This window comes from Sabethes cyaneus, chromosome 2 (genome assembly GCF_943734655.1).
Source record: "Sabethes cyaneus chromosome 2, idSabCyanKW18_F2, whole genome shotgun sequence".
Classification (NCBI taxonomy): domain Eukaryota; kingdom Metazoa; phylum Arthropoda; class Insecta; order Diptera; family Culicidae; genus Sabethes; species Sabethes cyaneus.
This window is the reverse complement of record NC_071354.1, coordinates 208,681,031-208,702,897: the sequence shown is the minus strand read 5'-3', so window position 1 is coordinate 208,702,897 and position 21,867 is coordinate 208,681,031. Positions and strand designations below refer to the sequence as shown.

General features: G+C 39.4%; 1 protein-coding gene across 1 annotated transcript in view; it reads left to right on the top strand.

Moving 5' to 3' along the window:
• The first annotated feature begins 1,386 nt into the window (after positions 1–1,386).
• Positions 1,387–21,867, top strand: part of LOC128734470 (uncharacterized) — a 47,364-nt gene continuing 26,883 nt past the window's right edge. The window contains exon 1 of the mRNA XM_053828689.1: positions 1,387–2,442. Coding sequence (XP_053684664.1) covers positions 2,277–2,442 — 166 coding nt within the window. The 5' untranslated portion in view covers positions 1,387–2,276. The remainder of the gene's footprint in view (positions 2,443–21,867) is intronic.

Here is a 21,867-nt window from a genome sequence, read left to right as displayed (position 1 = left end):
TCTATGTGTCCTGTCAGTTCGTCAGTGGTAGCACCCTCTGCCTGTTCTCTGTGGTTCAATATCACAGAACATAAGTCTGAAGTCCGATCAATTCGGCGATCAAAACTGGTAACAGTCTTTTTTGCTTTTATTTTTCTTTTGGGAAGGAGATTTCGCACAGAAGTGAATAACAGCCATATAAGCAGAACGCTAGCTACCTAATGCATAGCAGCTTTCATATGCTTTCGTGTGCATTTGTAAGCATTCGGATGTTTTCGTGGAAAAAAGTGACTCGCCACCGCATCATCAGGTTCGCTAATATCTGCAGAAAGTAGCATGTACGCGTTTGGATTTTAACTTCCACTTCTGTTCTGCGTCAATATGCTTCTTTATCCTAATGTTTTGTGAAGGGCAAAGTAGGCTCGATTCCTTTTAAATGCCCCGCTGGATCTCATTATTGTTGTCCGCGGTCAATTTGCATTGTTGATAAATTATTTGAAAAACTTTCAAAATGAGATCCAATTAATTTACAGATTAAAGTGTTGTAGACAGTAAAATTCATAGTTATTTTTTAATGCTTTTACATTAATGTTTGATGAGCATTTCTAACGAGATGATAACGAAGCAAGGTTTCTTCCTCACCTATTGTCAATACCCGCATTGAATGGGCACGTTGCAAATTTTTTGACAGCAACTTGGAAACTTTGAACAGTTTGAATCTTGAAATATTTCCATTGAGCGTGCGTAGATAAATGTTTGTGTTTGTGATGTTTAGCAGTGGTAGTATAATTAACTGGGTTCAATTTGATACGTTAGGTTGGTTCAGTTTTTAATGCTTACGATAGGTTAAAATTGTTTATTACGAAACTTGTTCTTCCGTCGATCACAAGTATAACACGTGTGCTTTCACCATTCAAGAGAAAATCTAGATCGTCGAAAACAAATTGATACTTGATGTTGACGTATATAGTTTGAGTAATGAAATTAATGATTCGAGTAATGAAATTAATGATTAATGATAATCAATTAATGAACTACAATGTTTATGCCGACGAATTTGATGATGATGGCTCATTTTATGTTTATTTATCTCAAATGAGCTAGCCTCCTATATTTAAGTCGTGAAGCAGCCTAAATCACACTCATACATGTTTATCAGAACCGATTTCAAAATGGCGAGTATGATTGTGTGTGGCATGCAACGATGAATGTTTTCAAATCTGAAGTTTTTCAAGCACAGCACACATCCAAACTTTTTTGACAGTTGCTCTCTTCACACTACATTCACACCATTCACACCTACACAGCACACCAGCGAAGTTTGTAAAGTGCACTACGCTACGAACATCAAGTGTGGAAAGAGTAGAAAAGTTGAATGATTCGGTCGCGGTGCGTCGTGAAAAGAGGACCTGTGTTTGCGTCGGAAAGTGCCGTCATCTTCTAATTGCTTCTACATATACACCCAGACTGCAACTACCGCTGGTGCTGGTTGCTGTGTACCTTGGCTACCAGTTTTTGTTACGAAAGGAGGTCGAAGCCTTTTCTCGTTTGCTGTGGATTTTTTCTTGAAAAAGTTCGAGTGCTTCTGTAGTGAAAACTAGACAGATTTCACGGCACTCAAATCCCTGACGCGAGGATAAAATCGTGGCAAATTCGACAACTTCCCTCACCACTGTCATTCCACATTCAGTGGCGGAATTTTCCAATAGCACAGGAATTCGCCAGAACCTGAAATTGGCTGCTCAATCATATTGGAAAAAAGAACCTGTAGTAGGAGGCGACGTAAATAAATTCATTAGATACAGTGCTGCCTGTAATGTTCTAATAATCATAAGTAATTGGAAGGTAGAAATAAGTGTAAATTATTAAAACAAACACATTCGTGGCAAAAGTTGGAATTCCAAGGGGAAATCACGATTCGCACCCACACACAGGAGTATATCCGAGCAGTAACAGCATTACCTAGTGGAAGTGCAGGTGAAAGAGTGCATTAGTCCGTCAGCACGCGAAGTGTCAGTTTTTTTTATTCATCTATTCGAGCGAAGATAGTGTCGAAACACAAATACGGAATTTCCTGCCTACCCGTAGCCCGTTCCGCAAAACAAACCGCGTGTGCCAGATAGTGCAGAAATAAGTGGTCCCATTGTTTGAAGATAAAAGTTTTTAATAAAAGCATCTGTGATTGATATTGAATTACTCACTGCCCTGCGAACGGATTCGAGCAAGCCGGATTATTGTTAAACCAATCGACAGGGAGCGTACGGTTGCAGCAGCGCAGATTCCAGCGGAGATCAATCATGGAGTCGATGGAGTATGAAATGGCACGTAATATGACGTTGCTGTTCTTTCTAGAACGGCTACTGGATCGCGGCGAGCCCCGCACCCTGCACGACCTTTCCTGTCAGTTTGGAGCTCGCGGTTTCACCAAGGAAATGCGGCAAATCGCCGGTGGCAGCCAGTCAGGTTAGTTGCAGTAAAGGTTCGGCTAAATGATGTCAAACAAACAGCACCAATTCGCACCTTTTCGGGAGAAACCGCCCGACGACAGAAACGACTGCAACGATGCATTCATTCGAAATCACGAGTTCAATTACTAAATTTTTGTTCGTTCATTCGTTTCAGTTTTTGCTATTGATTTGCGTTAATGTTTTTTTATAAACATACTGTTTTGTTTCTCTATTAACATTTATTTAGCTGTTTATGACCTTCATGAATGTTCAATAATTTTACATTTGAAAATTATCTAATGTACTAACGCCATTCGGCAGATGTTATTCAAACATCTAGAGTTTCTTTTATATTTTCAGTTATAAATTCCGTTCACAGATGATCTAATTTCCTACACTGAAAATCAATTTATAAAAACAACAATTGTCTAGTAACGACATTGAAGTAGTAATCAAACCATCATCATAGCTCTCAGTTAATTGAATTAATTTCTCTATGAATATTGTTCTCTAGGGCAACAAGTAGAAATATGATTTCTCCGAATTGGCCCCATTTGCTTGCATTAATCAAGCCCTAGTTTCTTCCTACGTCCTGTGCTAACATCTCCTGTCATGTTACTTATTTTATTATTGTTGGATATCCATCCACTTCTCTCTATCGTTACCGACCACCGTTTCCGTAATCTCTCTGTATAGCTGCCGTCGATTCGATCACGCAGATGGTGCGGATAATGATAATGGCAATGGCTTGACTTGGCTCACCGGAGTTGACTCGATAACAGCACCTCCATACCGTCCGTCCGACGATACGATTAAACCCCCTTCCTCAAGTGATGTCTATACGTTGTATACGGTACGCATACCACATCGTCTGTGTCGGGTCCTTCCACTTTACCCCTCCGACAATCCTTGTCTTGTTTCTTTATTGTTATAGTTTTGACCACGTTGCAATCGATTGCGTTGATTCGCGAAGATCCAGAGCGCGCTTCTTCGACGTGTTTCTGCTGCTCGCAGCTCTTCGGTTTATATATTTACAAGAGTGTACAAGTTGCTACGTTTCTACGATACCGACATCAAAATTTCTCTACAATTAGCACACTATCGGTAGATAAGATAACCAATTCAATGTCGTTCGGACCAAGAAAGGAACTTGGAAAATGACTGAATGCGAGATGCGCAAAGCAAAAATCAATTTTGTTGAATTTTAAATATCAATCATTTATATAAGTGATTGTTGTAAGTCGATAGACAGAAACGAAACGAAAACAGCCAACCAATAACGAGGGTATGCGGAACGGAATGATACGACTTTAGACTTCAAACGCTTCACGCGTTGTTTGAAATCACCTGACTATTTGAAACTGCTTCACTGGTAGGTGGTTTGTATACAATAGCGGCGACGACGGTCGACAGACAACTAGACCACACAATGTTGCACGTGCTTAGAGGCGAGGAATTTTCGGGGGCAATGTTGTAATTGTTCGGCTAATCGAAATTTCGTTTATCTGATAGCAGCGATAAGCAGGTTTCATTCAGGTGTATATTTTTAGAAACGGGTTTAAGCTAAAACGTTGTCGTTTGGGCCGGATATCCTAGCAGCTAAGGGAGAGGATATTTTGAATAGCAAAATTAAAAGATATAAAATTAGAACACTGCTACCTAAGCGGGATAGGTTTTGAGCTCAATATGAAAGTTTACGAATATATCCATTGTGTTCTGATTCTGATGGATGTAAAGAATGAAGAGAAAATAGATTCCCCGAAATCAGTGACACTTATTTGAACCTAAAAATCAATTGAAAAAGTGATTGAATCTATGGGGATTGAAGTTTAAACGGAGCTTGGCATTTATTCGTTCGCCGCTGCTTAACTACCTTATGAGTATACAGACGAACAGAAAATTTTTCCTAAATGTAATTTACAAGAATTCGTTCAAAATTTCTAATTATCAGTAGTTTGGTGCCATCACGTACTCCTCGGGAAACGCGAAAATTCGAACCTGTCGGAAAAAAATAGGAAATTTGGTAAAAATTGTCCTGTCATTCTGATGCAGGCTCTGAACGCTACAGACTGAAATCTTTATACAAGGAATTTCCCCGATTTGCAAGGACGAATTGCAGCCGCATGTAGTTGAAAGTATCTGATATCAGCGCGCTCTTTGTGTCAGCATTTTCCTAAGCGGGGTGTGTAGAAGGTTATCTAAAAAAATAGAATAAACAGTTATTTTTAAAACTAGGCGCTGTACACACTACGCAGCTTCATTTTACAATTTTTTTGGACATCAAAAAGGGTAGCGATTAATTGAATTCGCCCCTGTGGTTGGGAAGCCGAATTACTGCGTCCATTTCTTTTAATTATTACAGTATTCCCCGTGCCACTTAGCTACTAGCATTGTAGTACCGTAACTACAAAAGATACAGCAAAACTTTGTTCGGCAAAAGATGTAGGAATGGTCCCGTAAGTAACTTTGTCAAATCGACTGAGACGGTACTGTCAAATGAATCAAAATTGAGTCATAGTGATAAACCATCCCTGCCCGTGGCATTTATGACTCACGTAGAGCTTTACGGTTCCCTTAAATAAATGTTGGACTAATATTTTTTTGCCCATCTCCAACAGGCACAAGCACTTGGCCAGGACGGTAACATGGCTATACTATGGCATGCTTACCTACTAGACCACTTATTGAGGAAGTAATTGCTACAGCGAGATAAAGGCCAGTCGGAGATAATTTAGTTTATTTGGTGTCGTTTATATTTGGTGTTGTCCTGAGCGACGATGCAAATCAAATCTGCCTGGAGCCTGGACACCTTCTTCGAGACTTTGAAGTTCTATCAGTGCTCCACAACTGTAGAGCAAATGTTTCGAGATTTTACCTTCGGTATTTTAAATATCACCTTGTCCGCTGCAGAACTCTTTCAAGTTGCTGCTGATTTGCTACCAGAACTTGCGTGGACCATTGCTGTAATCTATTGGTGATGTATTTGTTTACTTACTTACTTACTTAGGTGGCTTGCCGTCCTAAGACAAAGCCTGTTGAACAAAGTTTCTCCATGCAACTCGGCTGAGGGCTACCGCTCTCCAATTCCTCGGACACCGAGTACTCTCCGCCAGATCTCGCTCCATCTGGTCTAACCATCTTTCTCACTGCGCTCTTGGTCGTCTTGTTCCTACCGGATTTGAGACGAACACCATCTTTGCAGGGTAGTTGTCCGGCATTCTTGCAAAATGCCCTGCCCATCGTATCCGTCCAGCTTTAGCCACCTTCTGGATACTAGGTTCGCCATAGAGCTATGCGAGTTCATGGTTCATCGTCCGCCTCCATACTCCGTTCTCCTATACGCCGCCGAAGATCGTTCTTAGCACTCGTCGTTCGAAAACTCGCAGGTCCTCCTCGAGCATTGTCCATGTTTCATGTCCGTAGAGAACAACCGGTCTAATAAGCGTCTTGTACAGGGTGCACTTTGTACGGGGACTTGGTCTGCTCGACCGCAATTGCTTGTGGAGCCCATAGTAAGCACGACTTCCGCTGATAATACTCCTCCGAGTCTCACGGCTGGTATCATTGTCCGCCGTTACCAATGAGCCAAGGTAGACAAATTCATCGACTGCCTCAAACTCATCAGTAGATGTATTTGTTTACATTTACTTTCAAATGCTGCATCAGAATATTGGATTTACTGTATTGAAAATTTGAGCAAATGTACGCCAAAGAAGTGATTACGAGTTTGCTGCTCGCTCAGAGTCAGAACACACCCAAGGCGATTGCAAAGGTGGTAGGATGTCATTTGGCAACAGTTTAGCACATTAAAATATTTTTACGTACGCCAACCTTGATCAAATTGGTTCATGCAAATATTGCTCGGAACCCGGTTCCGTTCCATTAAGAAACTTGCCAAGGAAGCCAAAATTTCTGGAAACCCCCTACAAATAATCCAATAGTCACACAGATCGGTTTCTTTCACTGTAAAAATTCGAGAATGTTTCGGAAAAAGTGAAGTTTAAGCTCCAAACCAAATAAGCTGGTGTCATGATGTTTCGTTTGGTGGCGTCCAACAGTTTGAAAATGCTACTTGTTATGTTTTCATTGATACATTCATCAATATCGAAGTATATATCGGTATTTTTAAGGGCCAAGTGCTTGGTGAAGGCTAACTTCTGTAGGAAACAGTTCGCTGTTCTACAACAGGATGGAGTACCATGTCGCACGTAAAATCAGACGCATCGATGGTTGATGGAAAACATCAAGTTCTGACGGAAATCCGTAGAATTGTTTGATTCAAGCGTATATTGAAGCACAAGCCTGCAAAATATCTCACCTTAATGTGGAGACCCTGAAGTCTGTTATAACGTGCACATGGCAGTCGATGTCCGAGGACTATGTTCGAAAGATGTATTCTAACTTCCGACGTCGTCTGAAGGATCTCATTGATAAAAGTGGAGGACACTTCGAGTATATTTGTTTGAAAGAACCCTTTATTTATAACTAAATTCGAAATTTTTTATTTTATTTAAATTCATCTGACAATGTCTTAATGAAGGTCACAAAAACTCTTAAAAAGCATCAGATCTTAACAGTTTTTTAACACAAATCCCAGTAGGCCCTTCAAATTCGTACAGCTCTTTAATCTGATTGGTGGAATGGTGGTGGGGTTTGGTGGAATTCCGTGTGCAATAAAGCCGTAGTTCGCAGAGATCTTTGTGATGCTCGGAAATACACTTTTGAAAGCAGTATCGGCGAATCAAAGCCGTTGTTCAAAATTTTTGCTACAAGCGTTGCCTGCTGAACATTTCTGCGCCGTTCCAGTGTGTCCAAACCGAAAAGAAGACATCGTTCACGATAAGGAGGATGATTCTTCAGGTCTCTTCAAGGCAAATCTCTGAGGGCAATATGGATAAATCGTCTTTGGATGCGTTCGATTCTTAGAATCCAGGCGAGCTGGTGTGGTTGACAAATCACGCGTGAGTTTGTCTGTTTCCATAGCAAGAAGCACAAAACTCACATATATTTCTTCCCGCTTGATCACATTCTGCTTTGCTTCAGCTGCTACCAGGAGCTACGCACATATAGGTACATAGAAATTCGTTGTTGAACAGCATAGGTATTTTCTCGTGCGATACGTAACTGTGAGTGAGCGTGAGAATGAATCTCTAAATAAATCGGAAAGCTTAATTAGAACACACATTTAAATTACACGTTTATCTAATTCTTATTAGGCTTTTTACTTTCTAGTTAAGAAAATGTCAATTCCGCGAAGGAAAAATGTAAATTCCGCCAATATGTTTGCATTCTTAATTCATGAATGTGTGCGGCATTGTTCGCTGCTGATGTTTTCTCTGACGGTAGATTCTCTTTCGCTCTCTGGTTTGTTGTATGAAATGCCAGCTGTGGAAGAATTATGCAAAATGCTCACAGCTGAATTTGGTTCGGATCGCATAGCAACAGAGACATCGCGTATAATAGTGAGAGAAATTCATATGTGACATGTGAGTTTGGCGCTTGTGATCAAGGTTGAAATTTCGTGTGGTTGAAATCTCATTGAGTTTTTTTCTGCTATGAATTTCAACATCGGCAATGAAGGTCCTTAAAATCTCTTCCAATTTTGAGGATAAATCCTAGCTGACGAGATGCTTTGGAAATAATAGCAAAACGTTCAGTTTAGTGTCGAGTAAGGTGTTGGGGTCGCTAACTTGCTCTACCCTTCGGAGAGTATTTCCGTTTATATTGTAGTCAAAGATGATAGTATTTTGAGCGCACGGTGAGAAACAATTTAAGATCGTCAATGTAGATAAGTGCGCGCCCGGCTTCTAGTAGCATGACTACATCGTTGAAGAACAATGATATGAACAGCAAGGGCTCCATATTGCTTCCTTGAGGGACACCAGACTTATTTGTAAATACAGATGAGATTCTGACTTGACTTGCAAGACTTTATCGCGTAAATATGATTTAAGCCAAGCCAATAGTTGCTCTGAGGTTCCCAAACGATGCAACTTCCGTAGAAGGATGCGCTATTCGATCCGGTCAAATGCAGCTTTTATGTCAGTGTAAACTACGTCGACTTGTGCTTTTTCTGCAAGCTGCGTGATGCAGAAGGAGGTAAAGTAGGTCGAGTAGGTTGGTGGAAACCGATCGTGAAATAAAATTTAAAAGAAAAATTTCCAATTGAATTCTACTATGTATATTCATTCTTGACAGATACGTATCTCGTCTACGACTTGCAGGCTTCCTCAGTGTCTGCAGTCCGAATTTTGCATTTTTAAGTGCATTGCCTGTAAATAAATTTGTTATATACTACAGAACCAAAGCAAATAATCTATTCGATGTTCGTTGCATTTTCGTCCGACATCCTGAAGACATGTTCAGTCCGGTTTGTGAAACAAGATATCATTGCATTTTTAGACTCTTGACTGTTAATAAGTTATTAGTGCACCTCAAATAGGTCAACCAGTTGCTGCAGTCTCAACCATCCAAGTGTGGTTTTAATGGACAAGCACTTCTTGACGTTGTCCACGTAGAATAGACGACATCCAGCTGGTAGCAGATTAGACAGCTTGTTGATGAATAGAGTCAACCAAACCTCGTGATTTTAGTCATGACCTTGAAATGCGGTCAGGCACATATTAATTTTTTTTTTGAATCGATGGTTCTACAATTGTTGAAGGGACGGTAAAGGAAAGTAATGAAGAAGGATTTTTTGGGAATGGAGGGGAAAGAGTGGAAAGCAAGGGGGGTATAGGTAGCTACGCTTAACAAGTTGTCGTTGTGACTCCTACCTTTTGTCCAATGCTGGAAAGTGCATGAGTCGAACCAAGCTATAATATGAGATTATAACCGGATTCGAATCCACAACACCCGCCCGTGGCTGCTCACTTTCTATGAAGCTTCATCTTCAGGACATCAAATTGGGCTAGTTTTAATGTTTAAACGATAACACCGGTTGAAGAAGAGGGGTAATTTGGCACTCTGACATACTTTCCAAGCACAGATTTCAAATTGGACTAAGTTCAATCGCGTTCGTAAGGAATTTTGTTGGGACGAGGAGACTTTGTCACTCTTTCTGGTGTACTTCCCAAGCACAGATATCAAATTGGACTAGGTTTATTCGCGCTCGTCAGGAATTTTGTTGAGACGAGGAGACTGTCACTCTTTCTGGCGTACTTCACAAGCACAGATATCAAATTGGTCTAGTTTCAATCGTCACAAAGTATCTTCGACCTGTTGGCACGATTTTGTCATTTTTTTCTAAAAATACGCTGCGACCAATCACGAAGCGAGGATTGCTAGTTGGACAATGCTTCATTATTCTCCATTTTTCAATAGTGCCCTACTTTGAAATCAATAGGTTTCTATATTGGGGTTGACGCGTAGAAGATTTTCCGATTGATTGGTGCAACAATAATTAAAAGCGATCGGGAAACCGCTAAGCTATTAGCGCTCAAAACCTATCATTTTTCGTGACGCTCGCATTTTTCGATTTTTCGGAATGACACCCTATCCCAAACCTTGCCGTAAGACGTAGTCCTACGTTAAAAAAAGATGAATAGAGTGAAAAGCAAATGGTCCAAGATGCTTCCTTGGCGGACTCTTGATAACTTAAATGAAATTAGATACTCCAATTATTGATGATAGATTTTAGGTGCCCCCTAGATTGTAAACTTTATTTCCTGCCACGAGTAAAATATTTGAAAGAATAATTCTTAACAAACTGACCTTACACGTTAATGAAAATTTAATTTATGCAGATGAACAAATTGGTTTTCGACATGGGCTGAGTTTATGAAGTTAGGCAATGCCTGGGAAGATGAGATAATTTTCGCAAATGTTTTCTGGGCAAATTGGTGACCTCAATGTTTTACATAAGCTATGGTTATGTACAAACTTTCAATAAATTGTGGAACCCTTTGACCCAACGTGTACAATAATAAAGAAAAAAACCCAATATGTATCTCTTTTTTTATATATTGTAAGAAGAGGTTTTTATCAGTTCCCTGTTAAGATAATAGAAGCAATGCGATACTGAAAAAATGCACCTCAACAAAAAGTTTGCATAGACTGATTGGCGTGCTTACGCCATTCCCAAAATTAAATCTGACGAAGACGAAGGATGCCTATACAACACGACAAGCTACACCTGGTGTTTGCCGAATTAGCTATCTTCATACGGTATATACACACACCTCACCTTTCAAAACGGTTCTACCTGAGGAGAAACTTGCTAAGAGGTGACTAAATTTATGCAAATTCAAGCTAAACAAACTTCGAAAAATATTGATGGCTGCCAGACCGCGCTGCTGGCCTCCGCGTCATTGCTGCGCGGTTATTATGAGGCCTTCCGCGTGCTTTTTTCGCTGGACTCCTCGTACACACCGACCACAATAAACAAGTGAAATAAACAAAAACAACAACAACAACAACAGCAACAACGTTCCAACTCCTGCTATTCGCTAAATTGAGCGCTGCTGGCGAAGAAGTATTTTACTCTACGGTGCAACGATCTGTCAGCGTAGGGTGGCTATTGCGCTCGTAATTAAAGCCATAGTACTAAACGAGAAAACTTCCGATTCCATTTTCTGCCTAGAATATCATTTTACAATGGGCCGAAGATTGCTAAACATACACTTAACTTTAAAACAAACTTGGACCCACCTAACAGCAGCTGATTTTAGACCACCCTGGCTGGCTGGTGAGCAGTTTCAGAAAGACGGTAGACACAGAAAGCAAACGGAAAACTGAAAAAGAAATTCATTAAAGAAAATCAATGCTCGATTTTGCGTGGCTTTCATTTTTCCTGCTTAAGACACGACTGAGGCGACGGCGAGGACGACGACGACGATCGGAGAAATGAATCGATACATAACGATATTGACTCGGTAACAACCTGTATGTAGTTGTAGAGCAGGTGGGGTCTATCAGGGCAAACTACCGAGCGAGCGAGCGCCTCGGTTCGGCTTAGGTGAAGCCAAAAGGCGCTTTTTTTTCTTTCTTTCAACAAACTTGTACACCCATAATTATCACTCGTCGTAAGACTGACCAAGCAGATTATCAGCTGTACAGCTGACTAAGCGTAAGTGAACTGTGATGCACCATGCACTTCGCAGTGCGCAGAGCAAGAGAGGTACGACACTCGAGTCACGGTTGAAAAATCCCGGTCGAAAGTGATAACTTTTAATTTCGCACCAAACTGCGTGCGCGAGTATGTAAGAGGAGATTGTCTTCGAAACCAGCTGGTCGTATTTGATATCTATTTTTTTTGCTGTAGGTAGTATTTTGGTTTGAAAAGTATCGACATTAGAAACTCGTAACCGATTCAACTTGTGCGATACTATGATGACTACTTGCGCAACAAGTAGAAATACTACCAGCCGTCTTGATTTTTTTGAAAATAAAGCTTTGGGTTTAAACGTCTTTTCAAGACTTGACCCATCTTTATCGACAGACTTCGCAGCCGGCTGTTACATGACAATTACGGGGCTAGTGCACCGATTCTACTGACTTTATCTAGCAAGCACCGCAAAGCCGAGATTCGAACATACGATGACTAGATCGTATTGAAGGCATTGTTTTCTGAGCGCCTCAGTTGAATACGATTATTGAATATTGAATGAAAGAAAAGTCGAAATCTTTGCACGATTAAATGCCACTATTAATTTAATTAATACCGTCATCCGGGGCGAGATTGTGCCAAAAAAGCATATGTTTTTGTTCTTTAGCTCAGTATACACACAATTTTGGAACTAAGTTGATTTCAAACCTGTCAATATATAATAAATTGTTCCATTAACAACTACTGGTTTAGTTACAATGAAACCCAATTTTACTGCATGAACTTTGGCACAATCTCACCCCTTCTAGGGGGTGACATTGTGCCAAAAACATAAAGCTTAGCTAAAAACATAAACAGTGAACATTAGCATGTTTATAAACAATACACGCAAATATCAGTATAAAGTAGTTCATATGGGGCCGTCCTTGAACTAAGTGGACTATTAGGGACAGGGGGTCGGCCAAAAACAACGCATCATACAAAAAGTATGAACGAAAATAACCCGGGGAGGTCTAAAATAACTAAAAATTAATTTGTAGTCAATGGACAACCTTTATATAGCAAGTAGCGTTTCTAGGGGTGTATCTTAAGGGGGCATACCTATTTGATCATTTAACAAAAGTAACCATTACGTTCGTTCGAGACCCCGCGGACGCAGAACATGTGACCTATCTCACCCCCTCCCCCGCCTTAAAACTGGAAGTTTATACACGGTATAATATATTCGTCCTATATTAGAGTGTTTATTCAAAGCATCTGAAATTTCCAGAGAAAAAGCAAAAATTAGTTTAAATTATTTAGCAGACCTATGATGCTGTTTGCTCCAAAATGGATGATGCAATCTAATCTATCAAAATATTGTGCTCAATAGTAAAGAATGTGAGTGAACTGGTGTATACTGACATATTTTTGTTGTGTATGTACAATCCACAAATTGGATCGATCATTATGGCTTGGCACAATCTCACCCCCGTGAAGCTCGAAAAGTACAAAGTTTCGAAAAATACTATTTTCTTAATCAAAACTTATCCAATGCATAATAACGTTTCAATACATTGCAAATAATTTGTTTATATACCTTCAAAATAGCTAGTTGATGCGATTTCTTGTTTGGGTTGGTTTATGGGGGACATTTTTTACAAGCGTTATTTCCGAGTATTTTTAATCGCAAACTTTGAAACCCTGTTTAGGCTAAATAGCTTGCTAATATTATCTGTGTTCCATTCTAAGTTATAAATAAATATGTTATTTTCATCATCATTTTGAATTTAGGTCACCAGTTTCTATAGATATAATAAATTTTCACAAATAAACATTTTTGGTTTTTGGCACAATCTCACCCCAGATGGCGGTAGTAATGTTGTCACGTATTTCGCCTACACCTTGCCGGTTTCGTCAGTCTCTTCAAATTTTGAAACTTTCTTTTATTCAATGAAAAAATTGTTTATTTTTAAAAGTAAATGTCATAGTCTTCACGTTATAAGAAAAATTTAGTTGCAAAGCATAGAACAAAAGTGAAATTTAAATCCAAACTTGTACAAACACGTACAGGAAGGCAGTCTGCAAATACTAGCGAACGTGGAGGTAGAAAGCCACTTTTTTCCACGAAAATACACGAAAGCATATAGTAGCGAGAGGAAGCGAGCATTCTGCTCATATTGTTTTTATTCCTTTGCATGCAAAAAATATTCCAATACAAAAACAAAATCGATATGTATGTATGGGGGGGAGGGGGGAATCCACCATCAGTTCAAGGTCCTGCCAGTATATGTGGCAAGACTTACAGTAGATCCAAATTTGATTGTCAAATGAATTTCTCACTAAAGCTGTTGTAGAACGACCCAAAGGGATTGGGTGGACCCACAAGCAGAGACACTTGTGCGCATTCCCGGATTGTAATAATTTCCTTCCAGCATTAGGATCCTTCAAAGTAACAATCAATTTCGCTGCACCAGCTTTAACCCACGTGATGGTTAATTTGTTCGAAGAGTGCAACATAAATATTGTTTCAGACCTTCAGGAGTTTGCTCCTAGTGATTCCGGTTGACTCCTCACTCCATCCTCCAATCTTCCACTCATATGATGCCTCTGTATTCATGAATTTATCATATAGGTAAATTACCTACGGTAATTCATATAATGAATTAATCACATGATATATAATGAAATGAAATTAATATGGATAAAAATAGTACGAGCTCACCAGTAGTCCTTTGCATCAGATATAGTTGCATCGTAATGATGCCATCATTTGAGTTTTCATCAGTCCTACATGTACAACAACCCAGCAATATACATTATTAGTAAGTTTTACGGTCAATGTTTCTATTGTATAGTAGGTATTTGAAGAACTAGAACGAAACAAACAATTAGAATATATGTTGGGGCTTTCCTATTAACCGAACCGGGAGGATCAGCCTTTTGCCCAGAACTACAATTTTCATATCAGGCAGCCGGGATCCACGCAGCATCGCGATCGCACCTCCTAACTTAGCCAGTCAATCTTAAGGAAAGAGCAGTACCGGGTATGACTACGTGGAGGTGCTAGATAGGAACTTGGGATGGCTAGAGCTATCTTGGACGCATCTTCATTGCCTTTCCCCTTTCATACACCCAATAGAAAAACAAAATCGATATAAGGAAAAAATAAATACCTATATGGAAAAAGCTTGGTTTTGCTTCAGTAAGGCCATTGCAAAAAAATTTCGTAGATTTTCCCATGGAAAATAATCTATCTATACCTATAAAAAGGATTTCTGTCTGTCTGTCCGTATGTTCCTTATAGAATCGAAAACTACTGAACCGAGCGGCGTGAAAATTTGCATATAGGGGTTTTTGGGGCTAGGGAAGGTTCTCTCGATGGCAAAAGACCCCTCCCCCCACTAAGAGGGGGGCTCCCATACAAATCTATGCCTACACACTTAACAAAAAGCACCGAATTCGGTAAAATTTTACCGAAATCTAAACAGCTGAACGTTCGGTAAAAATTTCGATGGTGCCAATCGACGTTTACAGATCATTAATAATGCTTGGGGCAATAAAAAATTTTACCGAACGTTCAGCTGTTTAGATTTCGGTAAAATTTTACCGAACCGATTAAGTGTGTATAAAAATGGTTTTCTGTCTGCTCTATGTTCCTTATAGAATCGAAAACTACTGAACCGATCGGAGTGAAAATTTGCATGTAGGGGTTTTTGGTGCCACGGAAGGTTCTTACGATGGTTAGCGATCCCTCCTCCCACTAAGAGTGGGGGCTCTCATACAAATGAAACCGAAATTTCTGCATAAGTCGAGAATTAATCAAGCAAATGGAACAAAATTTTACATGTGGGTGTTTTTAGAGACAAGATTTTTTTCTATGGTGAATTGAGACCTCTCCCCACTTTAGGAGGGGGGCTCCTATACAAATGAAATCCAAATTTCCTCATAACTCGAAAACTAATTAATCAAATGGAACCATATTTGGCATGTGGGTGTTTTTGGAAGCATGATTTTTTTCTATGATGAATTGAGACACCTTACCTTTTTAGAAGGGGGGCTCCCATACAAATGAAATACAAACTTCCTCATAACTCGAAAAGTAATCAAGCAAATGGAACCAAATTTGGCATGTGGGGGGTTTTGGAGGCAGAAATTTTTTTAATGATGGTTTGAGACCCCTAACCCATGTGTGAAAATTTTTGCGTAACTCAAAAACTAATCGAACTCGAGAAATTTTAGACTCTTTCGTAAAACATTAATCCTGCCACTGCTGGGGGCAGCCCCCCGTAGAGATCACCTCTATCTAGGTTTATTTATTTTCCTAGATCTACTGACCTCTATTACTTTCCTTCAGTTGGGTCACCCCTGCGAAATGGTATTTTCTACGAAAAGATTTTCCGTGAAACGGTACATCCCGCGTAAGGTTTTTCGCGAAATGGTATTCTGCGAAACTCTATATTCCGCGTTATGGTCAACCGAGAATTGGTGTTCCGCAAAATGGTATTCGGCGAAATGGTTTGTAATGATGGCGAATATTTAAATGCTATCCGCTTTATTTTATCAGGCTAAGCAATGGGGGGAGTTGTTTTCTACTTTACTGTGAGGAAAATTTGTGTTTTAAAACACCCATGAACTCCCCAGAAACTTGCAAAACTTGAGATTGTGACAAAGATCATCCGAGATTCACGATTTATGTACAACGCATTTGTGGCAATACGAAGTTTGTCGGGTCAGCCAGTAGTTGATAAAGATGGTTTCTGTTGTTCTATGGATCGTTTCCTGAAACGTTCCCGTAGTCGCATGTTCCCTTTGATGAATTAAAGTTGTTTTTTAAATTTATGCATCCCTTGGCATTCTTTGAAGACTTTTTAAGTTAATCATCCTTTGGCATTGTTCCATCATCATTCCAATCTGGTGCGCACCTCCGCATCGTACTCTGGCAGTATGCCGCATGTGAAAGAAACATAATCCTCCGTCGAGGCGTTGGTGACGGTGAGAGTGCTGTAACGCTTCTTGACGGTGATAATTACCCAGTAAAAAGTAATAAAATTCGCGGTGCAAACGAAATAAAATAGACTTTAATGTTCTACAAAATCGTATATACCTAACTTGTGTTTGAATGAATGGAATGACAAGTTGCACTTTCTACGATGCACACAGCAGCGGCGTCAATTGAATGACAAACGGAGTAGCCGCCGGAGAGCCCATATTAGGGTGGTCAGGTGGTACAAAAGCTGATTTTGTAGAGTAGTGTGATATATATTGGTTTTGTCCAAAACTTAAGTATATTTTACAGTTTACGGAAAATTTTAGTGTCGTACTATAACCATCCCTAATCTTTTTTGAAACAAATTTGCGAACATTCGAATCATTTTTAAGGGTTTGTTCTTACAAACTAATAATTCGTTGTGCGTCTCCTAAAGACATTCAAAAATTTAGCACAAATTTTCTGAAAATTTTAATTAGATAACGGGATTCCAAAATATCAATGAGTCCCAGCAAGCATAGAACAACACAAGCATAGGTTTTATTAATTAATAGCTCCCTATTGTAAGCTCTAATAACAAATTACCGATTGTTAGACTGCCTACGGTTTGTGACATCCATTGCCTAAATACATAAATTAATTGGAAAAAATGCCCTTCTTTTGCCTATACAGCCAAAGCGTGTAAAGAAACGATAAGCAAACCCCAGAACGGCTGAGACATTAGTATATTTGATTGCAGTCGTTCTACTTCTATAGTTTATGCAATACAAATACCGGCTCACGCTCTACTAGTCATGTTCCTTCAGAAGATAGATGACTCCGACTATGAAACAAAAATAGCCACAAGCGCACGCATACATCGTGACAATACATACAAGCTCTCAATCTCAAGCAACCACCGGCTAGTCAAGTTCAGAAAAAAAGAAACTTACTGCGAGTATTGGAGGAATGCGTGTCACTGTCACACAGTAGCAGCATCTGCTGCGGAGAATAGTTTTAGTGTTTCTTCCCACAAACGAATGGAATATGCGTGAGAAAGAACTTCGATTCGAAGCATACTTTAAAGGTTTCTATGCTGTCCAGCCGGCCAGTGCAGCGTACTGTAGATGTCATATGATTCAAGTATAACCGGTTTGTCAGTAGCAGTAACACTGATTGTGACAAAAAGTAGACTCGTAGAAAATAAATACTCGCTTCATTATCGAACTGAACTGATGATGACCAAGTGCCATTTACGTAACGCGAGACTCGCCAATTATGGATAGACAGAGAAGCGCAGTTAGTATGGAGCGAGAGGCGCGGAACGAAATACTAAGCATTCCTCTTGGTCGGATGTCGTAAACGACGAAGCCGCCGCCGTGGTTTTGTATACAAACAAACAACAATATTAAATATAAAAATATTGGCCAGTTTATGACTACGGCAGAGAGTAAAGTTCTGCCGTTCTGGGTGTCTTCTTTCAAGCTCAGCTAAAAGGGCGTGGACGTGGACGTGGCCGTTCAAAATGTTACCGCACGTGATTGAACAATCAGATTAAATACCACAAATGAGTGTAGGTATAGTATTTAAGATTGCACGGTGGGTTGAGTTTCTAGCTTATTCCGTAACTGGCTAGGTCGTAACAATTTTGTCGGTTTCCTTTTCTATTTGAACTGTCGTTTAAATTTATGCGATTTTACTTGTCAAGATGGATTAAATGCATATTTTGTTTGTGTCATCAGTGCGTTTCGTTTATGAAATTAGCAACGGAGGTCGAGAAGCACTCGGAAAAGTCATCTATGAAAAGAGATAGAAAAATTAGAAAGAATTACGTAGACTCGAAGGTTAACTTTTCCTCAACGATAACTCCAAAATACTTTATAAATTAATTAAAGTTTAAAGCATTTGATCGGCAAATCATCAATTTCAATGTTAACTGCTATTTTGAAATTTTTCGAGCTGTTCCAAGATCAAAAGACAATGTTAATCTTGGTTTAAAAACGCTGTCTTAGCCGCATTGAACAGAATAGTAACGTTAGCAAATGGTATTTTATTGTAGAATCGTAAAATTCTCATAAACTTTGAACAAAATGGATCCTAATGCACTTCCTTGTGGAACATCCAGTGTATTATTAATAAAACCATTTTAAAGCTGGTTCTCCTAAGTAAATACTTGTCAAACTTAGTCTACAAAATCAAAACACTTCAAGTATCGCAATCTAAAAACTATTTTAAATGCACGTTTTAGATTTATAAATGCCAAAAAGTAATTCATTTACTAGAAAAAGAGTTAAAAAATGTTACCTAACAAATGCAATATATATTAATCTAGCTTTGCAAAAAAGGTCAACTCTGAAGTAATTAAAAAACTCGTTTTCATCAAAATTCATGTTTGGCTTCGAGTGTTTTCATCATTCCAATATGTCTATACAAGACCCTATTTATCCATTTAAATCTAGTTTTAATAAGCTACCAGCACCGTTGATATGTTTTGCAATTAGCAAGATTAAACAGCGAACATCGTAAAGATAAAATCATAAGCATAGTAACGATAATGTTCGCTGAACTGCAACCTCTCGGCATACCTTTCACATATCGCTCGTGGATACTTTATGCTGATGCCACATTTTCGCCAATAAAAGTCGGTATAACCGCACCAGTAAAAAATGTTTATTCCAGAGCAACGCCGTACTTCGCTTACATTTGTTATTCATGGCACGGAAAAAATGTTTTAAAAATAATAACTCCGTCTGAAAATTGCATTCATGCAAAACGAAAAAATCACCAAACATTCTCCAGCATGTTCTTAGATCCTTACCAGTTCATTTAACTATCGTTAGAAAAACTCAATCGGTTTCGCGATAGGGGCTGTCAATTTATTCACTGCTCTTACTCTCTCACATTTGCGGCCGAAATAAGTGCTCGAATTTATGCCGCGAACGTGCGCTTACTTGTTGATGTCTCTTTTATGGTGCGGTCCTCCACATTTGCCATTTACCTATATGCGATGGAAATCAGTAGCCTCCTCCAGTCCAGTGCCACCGCGGCCGGGTTGGGCGGGAATCGTGACGCACGGTATCGGCAATATTCGTTCGATTGAGTTACGCTTACTGCAAATATTTCCTTCCCCGAGACGGCCAAGATTAGGTTGCTAGGCTAATGCGATTCAGACGTGCACAAAATTGTAAGCGAGATTTCTAGAAGATTTCCGCTGTGGGTTAAGTTGCATGAGTCGCTGGAGTGACAACTTAATGTAGATATACGTACCCATCGCACGTGTGCTCCCATTTTCTGAGGAAATACGCTGTGACACCTGCCTACAATCTGTGACGATCACCGATTGTCCTTCAATTATCGCAGGAGTAAAATGTAAATGACAAAAGTGCGGAAGGAATTCGCAGTACATTCCACGGTTAGCAGTACATTGCAGCTAGATTGTAGCAGTTCTGTTGAACTCCGCGTATACATTCAGTCCGGTGAGAGCCCTTTCAGAGGCTAGTAACGTAAGCTACGTGGAACCCGAGCTAATGTAATTTAAGCACGAAATTTTCATGTAATCTGTCTGTATGGCTGTATGCTGTATGCTGTACCACAGTTTCACTTACTTGGTATATCGAGTGGATTTGAGCGTTACGTGAAAAACGTCTTTTTTTCTACCGACAGGTGCCTACAAGCGACTTTACGTGGTTTTGATTGTCCGATCCAAACCCCTCATACCCAAATGAAAACCCTCTTACATAGGTTCGTAAACCTTTCGCATTTCAAATTTGAATCTATCCGGTTGGTTTTAGTGAGCCAAATGTAACATTCAAAGTGTCATGCTGATGTAAAGTCGGTACTGCTGGAATTTAATTGACCAATTAGCGACTATTTGTTGTGTTGCAATAAAAATGTACAAAAAAAGTGAAAATGCTCACTTCACATTTATTTATCTCAATTATAAAACGTAAGTTTGTTATTACTTAGTTTGCCTAGCTGGTTATGTTCACAGTTAACTTGAGCATAGAAAACTTTTGTTTATATTACAATAGACTATATACGGAAAATTTTATTTCCGTACCTTCTTTTTGCCACTGTTTACAAATGATATCTCTTCATGTGACCAATTTCTCATCTACTGTAACAAGTCTCGTCAATAGAGAATGTATATTGTTGTGTTGTGATGGCAAATGCAAATATAAATATTGCTACATCTTATATCAAGCATGTGGTCAGTATCAACTCTGATGAAGTAATTTCTCAGTACGATAATAACTATGACATTTATCTAATGATCTCTTAATAATATAATATTATAATAGGTATTTTTCAAAATTATCATACAGGCCGAAGGGTGTAAGAATTCCATGAAATTTTGTACATGGGCATAGTTTATGGACTTATGGACGAAAACAATATTAAAAAACTGAAAGTTCAAAAAAAAAACAAGAAGAAATTTCCGATTTTTTTGGACATCAAAAAACGCAAAGTTCTTCTGCTATATTCGGACGGAAAATGGCCCCCTGATTTGTTGTTCGACAGACTTTTCGCTGTCAACTGTTGGCGTACACGATAATAGCGGTGTCCGAGAAAACACACTCGTTGGTCGCGAGATATGACACTGATCGATCAGGCTAGTGTTCCAATCTCGGCTGGAAGAGGCTTTTAGAGTCAATATAATCGTAGCATTTAGCCCTGCAATTGATCTTGTAACTCATGGAACCATGGAACATGGAACTACTAAGCCTATGGCGCCTAGTCGAAGCACTGGGGACCGTCTGAGGTGGGTGCTCAAGACCTGTTTTCGGCCCGAGCACAAGGCTCTATCAGGTCAAGGTAGACTCTGGGTTACTCGGCTAATCAGAACTGCGATATGTGCGCGAATTGACCTGCTGATTAAAATTTTACCTTTTAATTCTGCTTACGTTTACAAAGATCCCAAGTGCCGCTTGGTTTTATTTGAATTTTGTAAAGGTTTTATTACTGTATTGGTCATTATCTCTGGTTTTTATTGTTTACTAGCTGATCTGACAAACTTCGTATTGCCACAAATTAAACTGTGTTGTACATAACTCCTGAATCTCGGATGGCCTTTATCACAATCTCGAGTTTTGCAAGTTTCTGGAGAGTTCATAGGTGTTTTAATATATAAATTTTCCTCGCAGTAAAATAGAAAACAACTCCCCCATTGCTTAGCCTGACAAAATAAAGTGGATAGCATTTAAATATTCGCCATCATTACAAACCATTTCGCCGAATACCATTTTGCGGAACACCAATTCTCGGTTGACCATAACGCGGAATATAGAGTTTCGCAGAATACCATTTCGCGACAAACCTTACGCGGGATGTACCATTTCACGGAAAATCTTTTCGTAGAAAGTACCATTTCTATGGGGTGACCTAACTGAAGGAAGGTAATAGAGGTCAGTAGATCTAGGAAAATAAATAAACCGGGGCCCCCGCAG